Raw genomic sequence first — 19,752 nt, forward strand, 5'->3', positions numbered from 1 at the left:
GTGTATATACCTTCATACACCTGGCAACACCTGTGTACACCTGTATACACCTGAAAACATCTGTATATACCTTTATACATCTGCATACACCTTTATACATCTGCATACACCTTTACACCTGAAAACACCATTATATACCTTTATACACCTGTAAACACCTTTATACACGTGTGTATACCTTTATACACCTGAAAACACCATTATATACCTTTATACACCTGTAAACACCTTTATACACGTGTATATACCTTTATACACATGTATATACCTTACTACACCTGAAAACATCTGTATACAACTTTATACACCTGTAAACACCTTTATACATGTGTATATACCTTCATACACCTGACAACACCTGTGTACACCTTTATACACCTGAAAACAGCATTATATACCTGTATACACCTGTAAACACCTTTATACACGTGTATATACCTTCATACACGTGCATATACCTTCATACACCTGACAACACCTGTATACACCTGAAAACACCTTTATACACCTGTATATACCTGTAAACATCTCTAAATCCGACAACAGCTGATGTTTGAGCCTCTCTGTAGTTCGCTTGTTTGGTCACATGTTCGACTCCCCCTCCTCATGTGACCTCTCAGGGTGATCACCTGGACTCAGGTGAGTGTGTACCTGGTTACAGCAGGTGCAGAGGTGTTCTGTGTTTTTGAGTTCGTGGGAACAGAAGCGGCGGCTCTGCAGAAACATCAACAAAAGGAACGATTGAAGCTTTATGACCTCACCTGCAGAACACCTGAAGGTTCATGTATCAGGTTACTCTGAGACTCTCACCTGTCCTTTGAGTGCAGGTGGAGCAGCTAAACACCTTCTTCATGATCAACCTACAATCTTCACAACAGGAGGTCTGCAGCGCACCTGCAGGTAAAGACAGGTAATGGACAGGTGGGGGCAGGTAAAAAGGTAAAGACAGGTGGTGACAGGTAAAGACAGGTGATGGACAGGTGGAGGCAGGTAAAGACAGGTAGTGGACAGGTGGGGGCAGGTAAAGACAGGTGGTGGACAGGTGGGGGCAGGTAAAGACAGGTGGTGGACAGGTGGGGGTAGGTAATGACAGGTGGGGGCAGGTAATGACAGGTGGGGGCAGGTAAAGACAGGTGATGGACAGGTGGAGTCAGGTAAAGACAGGTGGTGGACAGGTGGGGGCAGGTAAAGACAGGTGGTGGACAGGTGGGGGTAGGTAATGACAGGTGGGGGCAGGTAATGACAGGTGGGGCAGGTAAAGACAGGTGATGGACAGGTGGAGTCAGGTAAAGACAGGTGATGGACAGGTGGGGGCAGGTTATTATTAATGGAGTCCTTCTCACCTGAGAGCCACAGGTGATCATCAGTTGTGTTGCCATGGTAACAGGACTGGTCAGGTGTGCCATAGGCCTGAGAGTCGAAGAGATTCACTTCCTGTTTCCTGTCCTGGTGAGAGTGAGGAGGAAAGCAGCTTCTCAGAACTTTAATCTTCAATGTTCAGGTGTGCAGAGTTTCAGGTGTGTCTGAGCTGGCTGCTGATTGGCTGATTGTGGTCACATAGCGCTGCCTCCGCATCATTGCAACACAAAAACAAACAAGATTTCAGACAAAGTTTGATGACAAGCTGTTTCACCTGAAGGCCAGGCGTGATGCTCCGCAGACAGGGGTAAAGACAGGAGCTCTTCCCCAGCTGAGGAGCTCTGTCTCTGGGTACACTCAGCTCACTGCCTGCCCCCATCCCCTGGATGTCCAACCTCTGAGACAAACTGTGGCTGAACCAAGGAAACACCTGAACACCTGAGACGAGGTCAGCTTCAAACGGAGGAGCACTGGGACACCTGGGTCACAGACACACATGATCAATCAATCTTCATCACTCATCAGTTATTGCTATCACCATCATCATCATCATCAATATCATCATCACCATTATAACCAGTATGAGCTCTTCCTCTCAGTGATCTCACCTGTCACAAACACATGGAGTCACTAGGCAGTACCTCCACAAGTCAAGACCCAGGTGCTTTGAATCTTCATCCTCCTCACCCTCATCTTCCTCCCTCTCTCTCCCACAGTCTTCCTCCTCAGCTGTCTCCCCCTGCCTCCCCTCCTCGCCATCCTCTCTCACCTGTGTGAAACGTGGCTCACTCTGTCTGAGGTTTCTGCTTCTCTGCAGAGCTTCCTCGACACAGAGTCTGGACAGACTGGAGGAGGATGAGGGGGAGGAGGACCTCCAGTGTCTCCCCCCTATCAGGGGTGAGCAAGGCAGAGAGCTGGGGAGCCTCCTCCCTCCTGGGTAAGGAGAGGAGGGGAGGGAAGAGGTGTCCGTCCTCTTAAAGAAAGGTAGTACGAAATGCCCAGGAGATGTTGGTGATGTGTTTGTTGCTCCGATCGCTGGAGGACCGACGCTGATGACGTCAGAACTTTCCATTGTGTCCTGCTTCACCTGCATCCTGTCACCTGAGGAGTTTTTCACCTGAACCAGAGACCTGCAGGCTGGAGGTGACGCAGAGCGCTCAGGGACAGGCCATTGAAGGGGTCTGCAGATAGATGGGTCAACAGAGACTTCCGGTTCCTGTCCAAAGTCTTCCTGTAGGATCTCCCTGACAGACAAACAAACAAACAAACAGACAAACAAGTAAATAATCAAACAAACAGGTCTGATCAACAACAAGCAATCAAACAGAAACAAATAAACAAGCTGCCAAAGACAGGTAGAGGTGACAGGTGACAGGTGACAGGCGACAGGCGACAGGCGACAGGCGACAGGCGACAGGCGACAGGCGACAGGCGACAGGCGACAGGCGACAGGCGACAGGCGACAGGTGACAGGCGACAGGCGACAGGTGACAGGTGACAGGTGTGGGTTATTATTACATGTAAGAAACATGATTACCTGGGGAACAATAGCTGAGCATCTAGCTTCTGGGGGGCGGAGCCAAGAATCCTGATGTCACCGTCAGTTCTCTCTGAGGTCAAAGGTCGACCCCTGAGCTGGGTTTCTGCTTCCTGTCAGAAGAAGGAAACAATGGTTTTAAAAGTCAAATAAAGTAAACACACTTGGTGGTTTTTGTTTGGTGGTCTCACAAGGACTCTTGGTGGTTTTGTTTGGTGGTCTCACAAGGACCCTTGGTAGTTTTTGTTTGCTGGTCTCACATGGACTCTTGGTGGTTTTATTGTTCGGTCTCACATGGACTCTTGGTGGTTTTGTTTTCCAGACTCACGTGGACTCTTGGTGGTTTGTTGTTCTCAGATGGACTATATGTGTTTTTTGTTTGGTGGTCTCACGTGGACTCTTGGTGGATTTTGTGGTCCAGACTCACATGGACTCTTGTTGGTTTTGTTTGGTGGTCTCACGCGGACTCTTGGTGGTTTTTGTTTGATGGTCGCACGTGGAGTCTTGGTGTTTTTTTATTTGGTGGTCTCACATGGACTCTTGGTGTTTTTTGTCTAGTGGTCTCATGTGGAGTCTTGTTGGTTTTGTTTGGTGGTCTCACATGGACTCTTGTTGGTTTTGTTTGGTGGTCTCACGTGGACTCTTGTTGGTTTTGTTTGGTGATCTCACGTGGACTCTTGGTGTTTTTTGTCTAGTGGTCTCATGTGGAGTCTTGGTGATTTTGTTTGGTGGTCTCACGTGGACTCTTGTTGGTTTTGTTTGGTGGTCTCACGTGGACTCTTGTTGGTTTTGTTTGGTGGTCTCACGTGGACTCTTGTTGGTTTTGTTTGGTGGTCTCACGTGGACTCTTGTTGGTTTTGTTTGGTGGTCTCATGTGGAGTCTTGGTGATTTTGTCTAGTGGTCTCACGCGGACTCTTGGTGATTTTGTTTGGTGGTCTCACGTGGACTCTTGTTGGTTTTGTTTGGTGGTCTCACGTGGACTCTTGTTGGTTTTGTTTGGTGATCTCACGTGGACTCTTGTTGGTTTTGTTTGGTGATCTCACGTGGACTCTTGGTGTTTTTTGTCTAGTGGTCTCACGTGGACTCTTGTTGGTTTTGTTTGGTGATCTCACGTGGACTCTTGGTGTTTTTTGTCTAGTGGTCTCATGTGGAGTCTTGGTGGTTTTGTTTTCCACATTCACAAGGACTCTTGGTTTTTGTTTGATGGTCGCACGTGGACTCTTGGTGGTTTTTGTTTTCCAGACTCACGTGGACTCTTGTTGGTTTTGTTGTGTCTGACAGTCCGGTTTAAGTTTTATATGTAGACTCTTAGTGCCCTACATGAAACCCGCCTGAGGACTGGAAGCTACAGGAGCTGATAAAGGACACAAAGCATTGTGCTGGTAACTTAAGAAACCAGGATCCAGAGTCCAGTGGAACCAGTTTAGAATCTGCTCCCTCTCAGTGAAACAGGTACACACAGGTGTGAGGTGTGCTGCTGTCTGCAGCAAACCTGAGATATATCCAAATATGGTCGTTTGAAACACTATGTGTCCTCTTCATGGGGTCCAAACCAGGACCCCATTGAACCAGGAACCACCTGACCTCTTTGGATTAAAACCAAAGCCAAAGGATTAAAAAAGCAGCATTACTTTTTAAATGTTTGTTTAAAGGTTTTTCATTTTATTTCAATTTTCAATTCTAACACTTCAATTAAACATTTTAAATAACAATTTCAGCTTTTTAGATAAAACATTTTAAATATTATTTGATAAATTATAAAGCATTTAAAAATAAATATATTTAAAACTTTAAATGTATAAATTACAAACACACAAACATACATATATATACATTTTAATACCGACAGTAAACATTTTAAGGATTTATTTAAAAAATGTTATTTCAAATTTTTGTTGTAAACTTTTTAAAACGATGTGAACATTTAAAATATTTTTCGACACTCATTTAATTCAAAAATGTTAAATGCTTACTTTAAACATTATTTTTTAATTAAAACGTACTTTCCTTTAACCTTTTAAAAAATATATTTTTACACATTAAATTTTTTTATTAAACTTGTAATATTTTAAATCTGAATTTTAAAATAATTTAACTTTTAACAATTCTTTTGATTTGAATTCAACTAAATGTAATATTTAAAAAGTTCTCACCTTCTTCGGTTTGCTGAGCCATGTTCTTAATTTATTCATCACCGCTGAAGTCTGCTCTCCTCTCTACCTCTGAAGCTCGTTTACTTCACCTGTGCAGGTAAACAGAGAGACAGGTTGACAGGTAGAGAGGTAGACAGGTAGACAGGTAGAGAGGTAGAGAGGTAGACAGGTTAACAGAGAGACAGGTAAACAGGTAGAGAGGTAGAGAGGTAGACAGGTTAACAGAGAGACAGGTAGACAGGTAGACAGGTAAACAGAGAGACAGGTAGACAGGTAGCGAGGCAGACAGGTAGACAGGTAGACAGGTAGACAGGCCGACAGGTAGACAGGTAGAGAGGCAGACAGGTAGAGAGGTAGACAGGCAGACAGGCAGACAGGTGTGTGTCCGCATGTGTCTGCGTGTGTGTCACTGTGTGTGTTTGTGTGTGTGTGTGTGTGTGTGTGTGTGTGTGTGTGTGTCTGCGTGCATGTGTCTCTGTCTGCGTGTGTATCTTTGAGTGTCTGTATCCGTGTGTGTGTGTGTGTGCGTGTATCTCTGTGTGTGCATCGGTGTATCTCTCTGTGTTTGTGTGTGTGTGTTTGTGTATCTCTATGCATGTGTGTGTATCTGTGTGTGTGTGTGTGTGTATCTCTGCATGTGTGTTTATCTGTGTGTGTGTGTGTGTGTGTGTGTGTGTGTGTGTGTGTGTATATCTCTGCATGTGTGTGTATTTGTGTGTGTATGTGTGTGTGTGTGTGTGTCTGTGTGTGTGTGTCTGCGTTGTCTGTATCTCTCTGTGTGTGTAGGTGTATCTCACACTGTGTGTGTGTGTGTGTGTGTGTGTATCTGTGTGTGTGTGTGTGTGTGTATCTCTGCATGTGTGTGTATCTCACTGTGTGTGTGTGTGTGTGTGTGTGTGTGTGTGTGTGTGTGTGTGTGTGTGTGTGTGTGTGCGCACGTGGATCTCCTTTGGCTTCAGAAACATGACGTCAGAGTTGGTCCTCCTCCCTCGCGCCGTCAGCAGGTGGCAGCAATGACTCTGAACTCCAGAAACCAACTTCCGGTCCGGTAGAAGAAGGATGTGTTTGAAGCTAACATTAGCTTTAGCAGCAGCTGGTCGGTGGTAGTTAATGACCCGGGTCGGTCTGAGGTTTCTGAAGTCTTCTTCCTGAATCATAACAAACAGCCGCAGCGCTGTCTCTAACAGCTAACAGCTCACAGCTAACAGGAGGGTGAGTTCAGAGAGCTAACTGCTTCATGCTTTGCTAACTCTGTGTGAAAGGTGTTCTGTCTAAAACTGCTCCCTTCTCAAAACTCTGAAACTTTCTACTGAAGCTACAACCTGTCACCTCTACACCTCCACCATCAGAGTAAAGAACCAGGTACACATACAGTCTATGGCAGGTACTCAATGTTTCAAAATACATTAACGAGGACCAGGAACCGACGGGGAACAGATTCTGACAGAACACCTGCTACAGCCTGCTAGCTAACAAACTGTAGAAACAAGCAATGCTAACGTTTTAGCCGGTCAGCATTAAGATCAGGTGGACTCAAGTGATCTATGTGGACTGATATGATCTGATGTGGACTGATGTGGACTGATGTGGACTGATGTGATCTGATGTGATGTGATCTGATGTGGACTGATGTGATCTGATGTGGACTGATGTGATCTGATGGACTGATGTGGACTGATGTGGTGTGATGTGATCTGAAGGATGGATGTGATCTGATGTGGACTGATGTGATCTGATGGATGGATGTGATCTGATGTGATCTGATGGACGGATGTGATCTGATGTGGACTGATGTGATCTGATGGATGGATGTGATCTGATGTGATCTGATGGACGGATGTGATCTGATGTGGACTGATGTGATCTGATGGACTGATGTGGACTGATGTGGACTGATGTGATCTGAAGGATGGATGTGATCTGATGTGGACTGATGTGATGTGATGTGGACTGATTTGATGACTGATGTGATCTGATGTGGACTGATGTGATGTGATGTGGACTGATACACACTCTCGTGATCTGATGTGAACTGATGTGATGTGATGATGACTGGTGTGGTCTGATGTGGTCTGATGTGAACTGATGTGATCTGATGTCGACTCATGTGGACTCATGTGCTCTGGTTGTCTCTCTGTGTCTCTGCAGGTCTTGGGTGTCCCTGATATGAGCAGCTCTGTGAGTTTTCGGTCCTTCTTTTCTGATCAGGTTATTTTGATCCAGATCAGTGTCCTCATTAGCTCCAGACTGTGGATCCTCCTCAGAGTACTGGGGAACCCCCCTCTGGGACTCACTAGGAGAGTGACTAAATGAGTTCATGATCCTGTTCAGACGAAATGTTAGTCCTCTCGTACAGGGGGTCCTTCATGCTGACCGGTTTGTGTTGGGTTCAGAGTTCACAAAGGGGGTAGAGTCTGAGCTCACATAAAAACCCGCTGACGCATGGGGGGTAGGGGTGTAATGCTACTAAAGAAGTCCGGTCCAGTTTAGATCTATGGACTTCAGGTGATGTACACGTTCAAAGGCGGCTCACTTCTTAAAAACTAGGAAGTCCAGATCAGCGATTTATTGGTTAACTAGTATGTTCACTAGTATGAAGCCCCGCCCACTGCTATGATGTCACGACTGTGTTGTGATGTGTGTGCTTAGGCTCAGAGGAAGAGGAGGACCACAGGAAGTCCCCTGGTGTCTGGACCCAGCATCAAAACCAGCAGAGGAGCTACCGCAAGGAGGACGGCTACCGCTAACAGAGCCTCTAACGCCAGCAGAGCAGCCAGCAGAGCAGCTAGCAGTTTGACTACAAGGACCGCTAACGGGGCCGCTAATGTTAGCACAGCCTCTGATGATAGCCCCGCCCCTCCCACAGAGACCATTGACGTGATGGACAACACCGAAGACAGTTAGTACAGATCAACACTCTGTGATTCATTATCATGTCTAATCAGTCATCAATAACTGTGTGTGTGTGTGTGTGTGTGTGTGTGTGTGTGTGTGTGTGTGTGTGTGTGTGTTCAGGTGTAGAGGAGGTGGTGGATCTGACCTGTGAGGGCGCAGAGGCCACTGTGGTGGACCTGACCCACAACGACTCAGTAATGGTACCCATTAACACCCCAGATACTACACTACAGAGTCATGTCTGTTATTAATGCAGTGACTTCCACTACAGAGACACGTCTGTTATTAATGCAGTGACTTCCACTACAGAGTCATGTCTGTTTATAATGCAGTGACTTCCACTACAGAGTCATGTCTGTTATTAATGCAGTGACTTCCACTACAGAATCATGTCTGTTTTTAATGCAGTGACTTCCACTACAGAGTCATGTCTGTTTATAATGCAGTGACTTCCACTACAGAGACACGTCTGTTATTAATGCAGTGACTTCCACTACAGAGTCATGTCAGTGTTTAATGCAGTGACTTCTACTACAGAGTCATGTCTGTTTCTAATGCAGTGACTTCCACTACAGAGTCATGTCTGTTAGTAATGCAGTGACTTCCACTACAGTCACGTCTGTTAGTAATGCAGTGACTTCCACTACAGTCACGTCTGTTATTAATGCAGTGACTTCCACTACAGAGTCATGTCTGTTTTTAATGCAGTGACTTCCACTACAGAGTCATGTCTGTTTTTAATGCAGTGACTTCCACTACAGAGTCATGTCTGTTTTTAATGCAGTGACTTCCACTACAGAGTCATGTCTATTTTTAATGCAGTGCTGCCTGAGGGTGTGAATATCAGGTCCATCCAGTCTAGGTTTTGGTTCTTGTCCCTTGTGTTCAGAGGTGTCTCCAGATTGAATCTTGTAATGATGAACCTGTTGAACTGTTTGCTCATGCAGTCTCTCGAAGAGCGGTGAACCTCTTCCCCTCTTTCCTTCTGAGAGACTCAGCCTCTGTGGAGGTTTTATACACACTGATACTGCACAGGAATACACAGTATGAACACACACTGATACTGCACAGGTGTACACAGTGTGAACACACTGATACTGCACAGGTGTACACAGTATGAACACACACTGATACTGCACAGGTGTACACAGTATGAACACACACAGACTTGGTTTTAAAACATTTTGTGTGCCAGAGAAAAGGAACTAACCAAACCTCTTCTTCTCCTCTTTGTTTGTTTGTGTTGTTGTTGTTTTCTTCTTCTGCTGTGGTGAGCCAGCTGCTGGATGAAGGTAAATTTCTCTTTTTAAAGTTAGTTTCTTTACTTTATGAACAGCATGAGTTTGATTTTATTTAAAGATGAACACCCAAATAAATGAACGTCAGGTTATTATAAGAATCAAGAATAAAACATTTGAACAATGCGAGTGACGGGATACGTTTATATATTTATTATCATCAGGAGATTGAATAGTTTCAGTCATCATGATAATACTCACTTCACTCACATTCTAATGTTTAAATAAAGTTTAATTAAGGACAGTATTGAATTGGGTGTCCCCAATCAGGTCCTCAGAACACGGGAGTCTCCACAGGTGAGAGTTATGTGGTCAGCAGTGATGAAGAGGAGGACACGCCCCCTGTCCTTAAAGCGGCGGTAATGTCATCTCTACACTCCAACAGCTCGTCCAGGTAATAGACGGATTTCCCTGAACTCACTAAATATGAACTGCAAATTACAGCCAGATAATAGACTGATCCCAATGTATACCCAACATTATCCTTGAGCCAAAGCCAGAATCACAGCCAAGTAATGGACTGCTGATAATTCAACATTACCTTGAAATTAAGCTCAGGTAATAGACTGATCCTTGCTTTATGTTTTTTGAATGTTTTAGGTCAACCCCGGGGACTATTAGCTGTCCCGTCTGTCTGGACGCATACTCAGAGGTGAGACAAACAAAGCTGTTAAACACCTGATGTATACACCTGTAACAGGCCTATAACAGACCTGTAACACACCTATAACAGACCTGTAATACACATTATAACAGACCTGTAATACACCTGTAACAGACCTGTAATACACATATTACAGACCTGTAACAGACCTGTAATACACCTGTAACAGGCCTATAACAGACCTGTAATACACCTGTAACAGACCTGTAATACACATATAACAGACCTGTAATACACCTGTAACAGACCTGTAATACACATATAACAGACCTGTAATACACCTGTAACAGACCTGTAATACACATATAACAGACCTGTAATACACCTGTAACAGACCTGTAATAAACGTATTATCAACATGTAATACACCTGTAACAGACCTGTAATACACCTGTAACAGACCTGTAACAGACCTGTAATACACCTATAATAGACCTGTAACAAACCTATAACAGACAGACCTGTAATAAACGTATTATCAACATGTAATACACCTGTAACAGACCTGTAATACACCTATAATAGACCTGTAACGGACCTATAACAGACAGACCTGTAATAAACGTATTATCAACATGTAATACGCCTGTAACAGACCTGTAATACACCTGTAACAGACCTGTAATACACCTATAATAGACCTGTAACGAACCTATAACAGACAGACCTGTAATAAACGTATTATCAACATGTAATACACCTGTAACAGACCTGTAATAAACCTGTAACAGACCTGTAATACACCTACAATAGACCTGTAACGGACCTATAACAGACAGACCTTTAATAAACGTATTATCAACATGTAATACACCTGTAACAGACCTGTAATACACCTGTAACATACCTGTAATATACCTATAATAGACCTGTAACGGACCTATAACAGACAGACCTGTAATAAACGTATTATCAACATGTAATACACCTGTAACAGACCTATAATACACCTATAACAGACCTGTAATAAATCTATAATAGACCTGTAATATACCTGTAATGCCCTTTATTAGACCTGTAATACACCTATAGCAGACCTGTAATACACCTATAATAGACCTGTAATACACCTATAGCAGACCTGTAATACATACACCCATAACAGACCTGTAACAGACCTTTAGCAGTCCTGTAACAGACTTGTAACACACCACCATCATACACCTTGTTTAAAGTTACCTTTTCTTTTTCGTGCATCGGTCAATGGTTATACATCTTTAACTTGATGGGCAGATGGCAGAAATCTGCGTTCTGATTGGCTGTTGTTTCCTTACAGATTGTAGACAGCGGTCGATTGGTTGTTTCCACTAAGTGCGGTCACGTGTTCTGCAGCCAGTGTCTGAGAGACGCTCTCACATCATCACACACCTGTCCTACCTGCAGGAAGAAACTGACTCACCGCCAGTACCACCCTCTCTATGTCTGACATCATTGTGACATCATCGGTGACATCATCGGTGACATCCTCACAGCAGGAAGCTGCTGGAACAAAGCTTTTATAAGAAGTGGTGATACTGATTGATAATTGGTCATGACCAATTGATGTACATGATTGATTACTTTTTGATTACTGCTTAATTATTGTTTGGTTGTTGGTCATGATTGATGGATGTTTAATTTCTCCTTTGTTTTCTGTTCCTCTCTGTTTTCTATAAAACGTGTAAAGTAGAAATAAACTCTGTTCAAAGTGTTCTTGTTGTTCTTCTGACACTCCGGGAACTATGGGGGGAGGGGGGCGCTACATCCTGGGGGAGGACTTAAGTTGCTCCCTGACTCTGGGAAGTTGCTCTCTGACTCTTTGAAGTTGCTCCTGACTCTGTGAAGTTGCTCCTGACTCTGTGAAGTTGCTCCTGACTCTGTGAAGTTGCTCCTGACTCTGTGAAGTTGCTCCCTGACTGTGAAGTTGCTCTCTGACTCTGTGAAGTTGCTCCCTGACTGTGAAGTTGCTCTCTGACTCTGTGAAGTTGCTCCCTGACTGTGAAGTTGCTCTCTGACTCTGTGAAGTTGCTCCCTGACTGTGAAGTTGCTCTCTGACTCTGTGAAGTTGCTCTCTGACTCTGTGAAGTTGCTCTCTGACTCTGTGAAGTCGCTCTCTGACTCTGTGAAGTCGCTCTCTGACTCTCTGAAGTTGCTCCCTGACTCTTTGAAATTGCTCTCTGACTCTGTGAAGTTGCTCTCTGACTCTGTGAAGTTGCTCCCTGACTGAAGTTGCTCCATGACTCTGGGATTTTGCTCCCTGACTCTGAAGTTGCTCCATGACTCTGGGAAGTTGCTCTCTGACTTTGTGAAGTTGCTCCTGACTCTGTGAAGTTGCTCCTGACTCTGTGAAGTTGCTCCTGACTCTGTGAAGTTGCTCCATGACTCTGGGATTTTGCTCCCTGACTCTGAAGTTGCTCCATGACTCTGGGAAGTTGCTCTCTGACTCTTTGAAGTTGCTCCTGACTCTGTGAAGTTGCTCCCTGACTCTGAAGTTGCTCCTGACTCTTTGAAGTTGCTCTCTGACTCTTTGAAGTTGCTCCCTGACTCTGTGAAGTTGCTCCCTGACTCTTTGAAGTTGCTCTCTGACTGTGTGAAGTTGCTCCCTGACTCTGTGAAGTTGCTCCTGACTCTGTGAAGTTGCTCCTGACTCTGTGATGTTGCTCCTGACTCTGTGAAGTTGCTCCTGACTCTGTGAAGTTGCATTGCTTCGAAGTTGTTTGTGTGACTCTGACTCACTCCATCATTAGATCCCGGGACCGATGACTCACAGTCACAAGACACAGGCTCGCTGCTGATTGGCTGAGGCACAGGGTGATGTCACACCTGAAAACTTCCAGAAGGAATAATCAGGTCAAGATGTGAATAACAAAAAGTGGCGGCTCTGACGTCAGATTGATTGTTTTGATCCTGACCATAATCCAACATTTTATTTAAAGTCCGTTAAATACATGCTGATGACGCCATGTGACTGTAACTTCCGGGGTTTGAATAAACTTTATTTGTCCTCCGTCATGGTGACACAGCGATATTTGGGTCTCAATATGAACTTTATTACAGTTTACCTGACGGTCAGGTGACTCGGAGGAAAAATCCCCTCTTTGGAAAGTGCTGAGTCATTTCTCAGCTGCTGATTGGTCACCTGGGCGGGACACTGTCAGCCGACCAATCAGAGGCCGCGCCGATGAACCCTGCAGCTGACGCCACAGACGTTGATCGCGGAAGTAAACATAAAGAGGCTGACAGATTTTCAGCTGCGTCACAAAGTTTGAGTCTGACTGTCAGAGACCAAGTTTGAGTTTCTGCGTCCAGAGTCTGGTTCCCTGAGTCTGGTTCCCTGAGTCCGGTTTCCCTGAGTCTGGTTCCTTGAGTCCTGCTGAGTCCTGCAGAGAGACCCGGTCAGCATGTCTGTGACGGTGAAAGCTTACCTGCTGGGGAAAGACGAGGCGGTGAAAGAGGTGCGCAGGTTCACCGTGGATCAGGATGTCTCCTCCAGCTTCGAGTACCTGAACAGGAAGACTGCAGGGGTGTTCACCTGCCTGAACAACGGGTTCAACATGTACTACCGAGGTGAGTCACCAAAACCCCTAAAAACTACTGTTCCATTAGTCCTCAGGAAAAAACCTGACCTAAACCCTTATTATTAAATCACATTTATTTTAATTCATATTTATTTATTATTGTTTATATTTATTATTCTTTATGTATTACTGTTAATATTTAATATTATTCATCTTAAATATTTTTATGTATTATTTTTAACATTATGTTTATGTATTATTGTTCATATTTAATATCACATACTCCTCGTGGAAAAACACTGCATAAATTAATTTATATATTTATTAAATATTCCTCCTTTAAATCCCAGAGAACAGAGATTTATTATTAATTTATTTGTATTCATATTTATAATTAAATATTCATCTTTTAGAACACTGCAGAGATTATGTTTCAGAACTATTAATATTGAAATGTATTGAGATGATTAAATATTGATCCATAGAAACTCTGCAGATATTAATGTTTTATTTATATATTATTAGTCATATGTATTTTTTATATTTATTATTTGTATGTATTATTGTTCATATTTAATATTAGATACTCATCATGAAAAACACTGCAGAAATTAATTTATATATTCATATTTATTAAACATTGGTCCTTTTAAATCCAGAGATATTATTAATTTGTTTGTATTAATATTTATAATTGAATATTCACACTGCAGAGATTATTTTTCAGAACTATTAATATTTAAACATATTGATATTTATCATTAAATATTGATCCATAGAAACCCTGCAGTATTGATGTTTTCTTAATATATTATTAGTCATATGTATTTTTAATAACAATAATAATATGTTGAATTATTATGAATAAATGTTATTAAATATGAATCCTCAGAAACACACTGATTCAACATGTTGTGTAAAAGTTTAAATGTAGAAACATCAGAGACGTCGTTAATACAGAGAGGTGTAGTGAATACCTGTGCACACCTGTCTGTGAGTGACCCTGAAGGATCAGAGTGTGAACACAACGCCGCTCACAGGGGAAATATTCAAATATAACAAAGGTGTAATTATTAAAGAGCCGTAACCCTCTCAGTCTTTAGAATGTGTTCATGAACACGCCACTGCTGATTGGTTAAAAACACAAACACATTCCTGAAGACTGACACACCTGGAGGGAAAGAAGCCCGACCTGATTCTTAGAGTTACACAAACATGATTACATGACGAGGATGACGAGGTAATGTTGACGGTGAAGACGAAGGTTAAATGATGATGATGATGTGTTACAGATGAAGATGGAGACCTGGTGGCGTTTTCCTCTGATGATGAGCTGATGATGGGTTTGGCCTGCATGAAGGACGCCACCTTTCGCCTTTTCATCAAAGGTAAGAGACTTACTGGTTCACCTGGTTGCGCTGCCCCCTCCCTGGTTGTGTTGCCCCCTCCCTGGTTGCGTTGCCCCCTCCCTGGTTGCGTTGCCCCCTCCCTGGTTGCGTTGCCCCCTCCCTGGTTGCGTTGCTGATAAATCACTCTGTGAATGATAAATTGTATTTGTGCGTTTCAGAGAGGAAGGAGCACCGTCGGGACTTCCCTCTTCATGCCTTCCCTCCTTTTGCCTTCGGACACCCCCCTCCTCCTCCTCCTCCACCTGGGGCTCCTCATGCCCCGCCCCCTCACATGGCTCCGCCCCCAGCCCTGCACCCTCATGTAACCTGTGATGGCTGTGAAGGCCCTGTGGTGGGGACTCGTTTCAAATGTTCCGTGTGTCCAAACTACGACCTGTGCTCCACCTGCCAAGCTCAGGGGACGCACACGGAGCACGCCCTGCTGCCCATCTGGCACCCGCTGCAGGTGAGGTTCCCCCGTGACTCCGCCCACCAGTGACCCCGCAGTGGGAGAACTCCTGGTGGACGGCGTGGTTGTAAGCTCTCTGTGTTGTTTTGTGTCTGCAGTGGTTTCCTCGGGGACGCTGGATGAAGAAGATGAGACACTGCATGTGGAACCAAAACACGAACGTGAACCATCCTGAGAACCAGGAAAAGGACAAGGACCAGTCTGGATCCTCCAGACCTGCTGCTGATGGCAGCACCTCTGCTGGTCAGTCTGAGGAACTGTTGAATAAATGATCAATCAAAAATCTCTGTTATAATAATGACATCATCAGTGACCTTTGACCTCTGTCTGCAGCCTCCCAGGCTGGTGTGGACTTCCTGAAGAACATCGGCGAGGGCGTGGCGGCCATGTTGAGTCCCCTTGGTGAGTGATACCAGAGCGGCTCTCTGATTGGCTGTTTTCAAACCCTTTTAATTCTTTAATCCACCGATCACAAGAGAGAAATAAGGAGTAACCTTTAAACAGGAAGTGATGTCATCTGTGTGCAGGTATCGATGTGGACATCGATGTGGAGCATGAAGGCCAAAGGACCAAAGTGACTCCGCCCACTCAGACCGGAGCGGCGGAGAAAGACGTGGAGATGAGGGAGGATAGCAGCGAGGGCGGGGCCAGCAGCGAGGGCGGGGCCAGCAGCGAGGGCGGGGCCAGTAGTGAGGGTGGGGCCAGTAGTGAGGGTGGGGCCAGCGTTAAAGGCGGAGAAGGTGAAGGCGGAGCCGACATCAAAAGCGGAGACCTTGGTGAAGGCGCTGACCATGGTGAAGGTGGAGACCAGAGTGAAGGCGGAGCCGGCAGTGGGTCAAAGGTCGGTTCTTCAGCAGCAGAGACGGGTCGCTTGATTAATTCTACAAACAGTCCCACTTACCTGCCCTCTCTTTCTCTACCTGTGCAGGTGAGCAGAGACTCTGACGAGGAGTGGACTCATCTGAGCCCAAGAGAGGTTGACCCATCCACTGGAGAGCTGCAGTCCCTCCAGAACCAGGACCAAGACCCTGGGCCCTCTTTAGGACAGCAGGGTCCCACAGGGCTGAGGGAGGCGGCTCTGTACCCTCACCTGCCTCAAGGTGAGACCATCTTCATCCCCCAGTTTGACTGTCTGAACTTCCTGCCGACCTGTAATAACCTCTCCCCCCCCTTTTGACCTTTGCCCCTCAGAAGCCGACCCCCGTCTGGTGGAGTCCCTCGCTGCGATGCTGTCGATGGGTTTCACCGATGAGGGAGGATGGTTGACTCGTCTTCTTCAGGCCAAAAACTTTGACATTGGTGCCGCGCTGGACGCCATCCAGTACGCCAAACAGCCCCGCCCACAGCAGCCCTGATGACGCCATCGTGATGTCACCGCTGATAACATGAGACTAACTTTCCATGATTTGTACCAGAAGTTCCTGTTATCTGACTTATTACTCAATCATCAATACTGCCGTCAATACTCGATATTTTATAATCAATGCTTTGTAATCAACACCTGTCTGTCATTTATTTACTTTGTCATCATGTTTTTGTTTCTGGACATTAAAACGTCAACAAACAGACTGAAGTTTGATCCCATCAATCCACCCATTCACTAAACAGATAACACAGATCAATAACTGATCACAGGACCAGGTTTAAGAAACAGATCAATAACTGATCACAGGATCAGGTTTAAGAAACAGATCAATAACTGATCACAGGACCAGGTTTAATAAAGAGATCAATAACTGATCACAGGACCAGGTTTAATGAAAGAGATCAATAACTGATCACAGGATCAGGTTTAATGAAAGATCAATAACTGATCACAGGATCAGGTTTAATAAAGAGATCAATAACTGATCACAGGATCAGGTTTAATAAAGAGATCAATAACTGATCACAGGATCAGGTTTAATAAAGAGATCAATAACTGATCACAGGATCAGGTTTAATAAAGAGATCAATAACTGATCACAGGATCAGGTTTATTGAAACAGGTTTAACTTTAAAAGAAAGGTTTTGGTCTTCAGAGTCGTTGACAGCTGATTGATTAAATAACTGATCAGCTGATTGATCGATGGTTCTGATCTAAAAGTCTCCTGACAGGAAGTCGTCAAAGCAGAACTCATCTCCGCTCTCAAAAATCGAGGAAACAGGAAGCAGGGGGCGGGGTCTAGCCAGGGGCTGAGTGATGACATCACTACATGTTAAACTGGAAGCTTCACCCACCTTGTGACTCCACCCACTGTCGGAAGCCCCCTCCCCCTCCTGCACCTCACTGTCAGAACGGAGGAAACAGGACCACCTCGAGACCAGACCACTATTCACACTAGGAGGCTTTACAGCCCCCTCACAAAGAGGACTGGACCAGTTCTTGTTGGGACCAGTTTGGTTCAGACTTGTAGTTCTGGCTTGGGTCAGACCCCTTGGGTTGAGATCTGTAGTTCTGGTTTGGGTCAGACCAGTTTGGTTCAGACTTGTAGTTCTGGCTTGGGTCAGACCCCTTGGGTTGAGATCTGTAGTTCTGGTTTGGGTCAGACCAGTTTGGTTCAGATTGGTATTTGTGGTTTGGGTCGGACTTGTAGTTCTGGTTTGGGTCAGACCGGCTCGGGTGAGATTCATGGTTCTGGTAGTCTTGGCGGGCCTCATGGAACCGGGTTGGTGCTGCAGGGAGAGGAGGTCAAAGTCATAAAGGGGCGGAGCAATCTCATAACAGAGTCCGGTCTAGACCTGCTCTGTGTGGTAAGGGTCTGAGGATCACATGAGCTGGATTATATAAATAAAGACTGATTGATTATTTCAGGTGACACTTCTATTGAAGTTTATGATGTCATCATGTTACCTGTTCAGGTGTGCAGCTCTCTCTCTCTCCTCCTCTTTTCCTCTTCCTGCAAAAACACAAGATTAAAAACTGACTCATAGATTTCACCTGGACCAACACAGACTCACCTGGACCAACACAGACTCACCTGGACCAACACAGACTCACCTGGACTAACATAGACTGCTAGTCTCACCTGTCTGTCTCACCTGTCCGTCAGTGTGTCACTCTGCTGTTTTAAAGGTAAGTGGGCGTGGTTCTTAGAACCTCTGGTCGTACCTGTCAGTCATATGGTTGCCATGGAGCAGATCCCTCTCCATGGAAACCCTCTGCTCGTCCTCGTCCTCATCCTCAGGCTCCTCCTCCTCCTCAGGTGTGTCCAGGTATTTACTCCAGCGGCTCACCTGAGGCTGGCTCACCTGTGGAGTGATGAGTTTGAATGTCAGCAGGAGATAAACGGAGTGCATCAGTGTTGGTTAGATCTCAGATTGAGAGTGTGTGTGTGTGTGTGTGTGTGTGTGTGTGTGTGTGTGTGTGTGGGGGGTGGGGGGTCACCTGCTCCTCTTCCTCGGGGTCTCTCCGCTCCTCTTCCTCGGGGTCTCTCCACTCCTCTTCCTCGGGGTCTCTCCGCTCTTCTTCCTCAGCCTGATTCCTATGATGAGATCATCAGCTGTGATTGACAGCTGAGCTCAGCTGAGCTCAGGTGAGGTCAGGTGGTGAACAGGTGAAGGGTGAGTGGTGGGTCAGGTTGATTACCATAGTGACAAGGTGCTGCGCTCCTGCTCCTCCATCATGTTTCCTCTCGCGGCGTTCAGTTTCTGAACATGGCGTCTGCAGTCGGCTCCGGAGCCCCGCCCAAACTCCTGTCGACCAATCAGAACACAGAAAGACGACACAGATAACCATCTTATCGTTCAGTTATCATCAATCAGTTATCGTTATCCTGATCGATACATCACTGTCTAACATAAATAAACACACACACACACACACACACACACACAACCTGGGTGTAATCAGAGGTGATGTCATCATGACTTTAAATTGTATTCTGACCTTCAGCAGACTCTGTTTCTCTCCACACAGTTTACAGCTCCACCTGTGGACCTTCTTCACCTGAGACACACACACACACACACACACACACACACACACACACACACACACACACACACACAGTAACCATGATTAAATAATTAAACTGTATTCTGGTGTCAGAGCTGTTAGTTCAACATGGATCAGATTAATCTGGACACAAGCTCGGACGAAACACCTGAGAGGGAACAGACTACCTAACAGGTGTTCAGCTAGCTTATAGCCTGTCTGCTAGCATGTAGCCTGTCTGCTAGCATGTAGCCTGTCTGTTATCCCGTGTGTGTCCGTGTGTGTCTGTGTGTGTGTGTGTGTTTCCTGTTTGTTACCTGTTGAACCTGAAAGCTCTGACAGGAGAAACACCTGAGCACATGAAACTCCTGAACCATGACGTCTCGGATCTGTTCGCGGTTCTGAATCTGAATCTGAGATTTCCCGGGTCTGTTTTGAGTCAACGTGATACGTCACACTGTACGTCACAGCGGAACTGTACGTTTCATAGGGGACACCAGCGCCCCCTGCGGCCCGGAGGGGAACAACACTCAAACAAACACAAAAACAAACAGACAAACACAAAGAAAAGAGCT

At 45.2% G+C, this 19,752-nt stretch overlaps 4 protein-coding genes across 12 annotated transcripts; 2 read left to right on the forward strand and 2 right to left on the reverse strand.

Moving 5' to 3' along the window:
* Nucleotides 1-294: 294 nt before the first annotated feature.
* LOC117817304 lies at nucleotides 295-6,275 on the reverse strand. Of its 3 annotated transcripts, none has more exons than XM_034689929.1 (8): nucleotides 5,989-6,275; nucleotides 5,051-5,139; nucleotides 2,897-3,009; nucleotides 1,968-2,603; nucleotides 1,634-1,838; nucleotides 1,344-1,446; nucleotides 811-894; nucleotides 295-714 (listed from the first exon to the last, which is right to left on the reverse strand). In XM_034689929.1, exons 2-8 carry the CDS (start codon nucleotides 5,087-5,089, stop codon nucleotides 656-658), a joined length of 1,239 nt encoding a protein of 412 aa, XP_034545820.1. In that variant the 5' UTR covers nucleotides 5,090-5,139; nucleotides 5,989-6,275; the 3' UTR covers nucleotides 295-655. The 3 variants fall into 3 exon arrangements, 2 of the variants coding, with proteins under 2 accessions (XP_034545820.1, XP_034545819.1); XR_004632118.1 differs by lacking the exon at nucleotides 5,989-6,275 and having other exon boundaries at nucleotides 369-378; nucleotides 479-714; nucleotides 5,051-5,215; XM_034689928.1 differs by lacking the exon at nucleotides 5,989-6,275 and having other exon boundaries at nucleotides 5,051-5,215.
* rnf4 (ring finger protein 4) lies at nucleotides 6,034-11,599 on the forward strand. Of its 2 annotated transcripts, none has more exons than XM_034689940.1 (8): nucleotides 6,034-6,262; nucleotides 7,199-7,228; nucleotides 7,700-7,949; nucleotides 8,066-8,145; nucleotides 9,225-9,237; nucleotides 9,514-9,637; nucleotides 9,844-9,895; nucleotides 11,184-11,599. In XM_034689940.1, the coding sequence occupies exons 2-8, from the start codon at nucleotides 7,217-7,219 to the stop codon at nucleotides 11,331-11,333; spliced, it is 681 nt and encodes a 226-aa protein (XP_034545831.1). In that variant the 5' UTR covers nucleotides 6,034-6,262; nucleotides 7,199-7,216; the 3' UTR covers nucleotides 11,334-11,599. The 2 variants fall into 2 exon arrangements, with proteins under 2 accessions (XP_034545831.1, XP_034545832.1); XM_034689941.1 differs by lacking the exon at nucleotides 6,034-6,262 and adding an exon at nucleotides 6,324-6,412.
* A 1,493-nt stretch (nucleotides 11,600-13,092) lies between these two features.
* On the forward strand, nucleotides 13,093-16,827 carry sqstm1 (sequestosome 1). Of its 3 annotated transcripts, none has more exons than XM_034689927.1 (9): nucleotides 13,093-13,453; nucleotides 14,697-14,792; nucleotides 14,972-15,258; nucleotides 15,360-15,504; nucleotides 15,595-15,663; nucleotides 15,789-15,926; nucleotides 15,963-16,102; nucleotides 16,190-16,361; nucleotides 16,453-16,827. In XM_034689927.1, exons 1-9 carry the CDS (start codon nucleotides 13,288-13,290, stop codon nucleotides 16,614-16,616), a joined length of 1,377 nt encoding a protein of 458 aa, XP_034545818.1. In that variant the 5' UTR covers nucleotides 13,093-13,287; the 3' UTR covers nucleotides 16,617-16,827. The 3 variants fall into 3 exon arrangements, with proteins under 3 accessions (XP_034545818.1, XP_034545817.1, XP_034545816.1); XM_034689926.1 differs by having other exon boundaries at nucleotides 15,789-15,922; nucleotides 15,959-16,102; XM_034689925.1 differs by having other exon boundaries at nucleotides 15,789-16,102.
* A 137-nt stretch (nucleotides 16,828-16,964) lies between these two features.
* mrnip (MRN complex interacting protein) lies at nucleotides 16,965-19,638 on the reverse strand. Of its 4 annotated transcripts, XM_034689932.1 has the most exons (8): nucleotides 19,495-19,638; nucleotides 19,130-19,189; nucleotides 18,830-18,936; nucleotides 18,713-18,725; nucleotides 18,629-18,664; nucleotides 18,353-18,492; nucleotides 18,095-18,140; nucleotides 16,965-17,916 (listed from the first exon to the last, which is right to left on the reverse strand). In XM_034689932.1, the coding sequence occupies exons 1-8, from the start codon at nucleotides 19,552-19,554 to the stop codon at nucleotides 17,341-17,343; spliced, it is 1,038 nt and encodes a 345-aa protein (XP_034545823.1). In that variant the 5' UTR covers nucleotides 19,555-19,638; the 3' UTR covers nucleotides 16,965-17,340. The 4 variants fall into 4 exon arrangements, with proteins under 4 accessions (XP_034545823.1, XP_034545825.1, XP_034545822.1 ...); XM_034689934.1 differs by lacking the exon at nucleotides 18,629-18,664 and having other exon boundaries at nucleotides 18,353-18,495; nucleotides 18,680-18,725; XM_034689931.1 differs by having other exon boundaries at nucleotides 18,353-18,495; nucleotides 18,656-18,725.
* Nucleotides 19,639-19,752: the final 114 nt, after the last annotated feature.

The sequence above is a fragment of the Notolabrus celidotus genome, chromosome 8 (genome assembly GCF_009762535.1).
Source record: "Notolabrus celidotus isolate fNotCel1 chromosome 8, fNotCel1.pri, whole genome shotgun sequence".
In the NCBI taxonomy this organism is placed as follows: Eukaryota; Metazoa; Chordata; class Actinopteri; order Labriformes; family Labridae; genus Notolabrus; species Notolabrus celidotus.

Coding starts and splice junctions, on each gene's coding strand:
- LOC117817304 (XM_034689929.1), bottom strand. CDS start 5,089: ATGAATAAATTAAGAACATGGCTCAGCAAACCGAAGAAG. Junction 2,604..2,896: donor GCTCAGCTATTGTTCCCCAG/GTAATCATGTTT, acceptor TTTGTCTGTCAG/GGAGATCCTACAGGAAGACT. Junction 715..810: donor CACCTGCACTCAAAGGACAG/GTGAGAGTCTCA, acceptor ATGTTTCTGCAG/AGCCGCCGCTTCTGTTCCCA.
- rnf4 (XM_034689940.1), top strand. Junction 7,950..8,065: donor GATGGACAACACCGAAGACA/GTTAGTACAGAT, acceptor GTGTGTGTTCAG/GTGTAGAGGAGGTGGTGGAT. Junction 9,896..11,183: donor GTCTGGACGCATACTCAGAG/GTGAGACAAACA, acceptor GTTTCCTTACAG/ATTGTAGACAGCGGTCGATT.
- sqstm1 (XM_034689925.1), top strand. CDS start 13,288: ATGTCTGTGACGGTGAAAGCTTACCTGCTGGGGAAAGACGAGGCGGTG. Junction 15,259..15,359: donor CCATCTGGCACCCGCTGCAG/GTGAGGTTCCCC, acceptor TTGTGTCTGCAG/TGGTTTCCTCGGGGACGCTG. Junction 16,362..16,452: donor GTACCCTCACCTGCCTCAAG/GTGAGACCATCT, acceptor TTTGCCCCTCAG/AAGCCGACCCCCGTCTGGTG.
- mrnip (XM_034689930.1), bottom strand. CDS start 19,554: ATGGTTCAGGAGTTTCATGTGCTCAGGTGTTTCTCCTGTCAGAGCTTT. Junction 18,726..18,829: donor CGCAGCACCTTGTCACTATG/GTAATCAACCTG, acceptor ATCTCATCATAG/GAATCAGGCTGAGGAAGAAG. Junction 18,493..18,628: donor ACCCCGAGGAAGAGGAGCAG/GTGACCCCCCAC, acceptor ATCACTCCACAG/GTGAGCCAGCCTCAGGTGAG.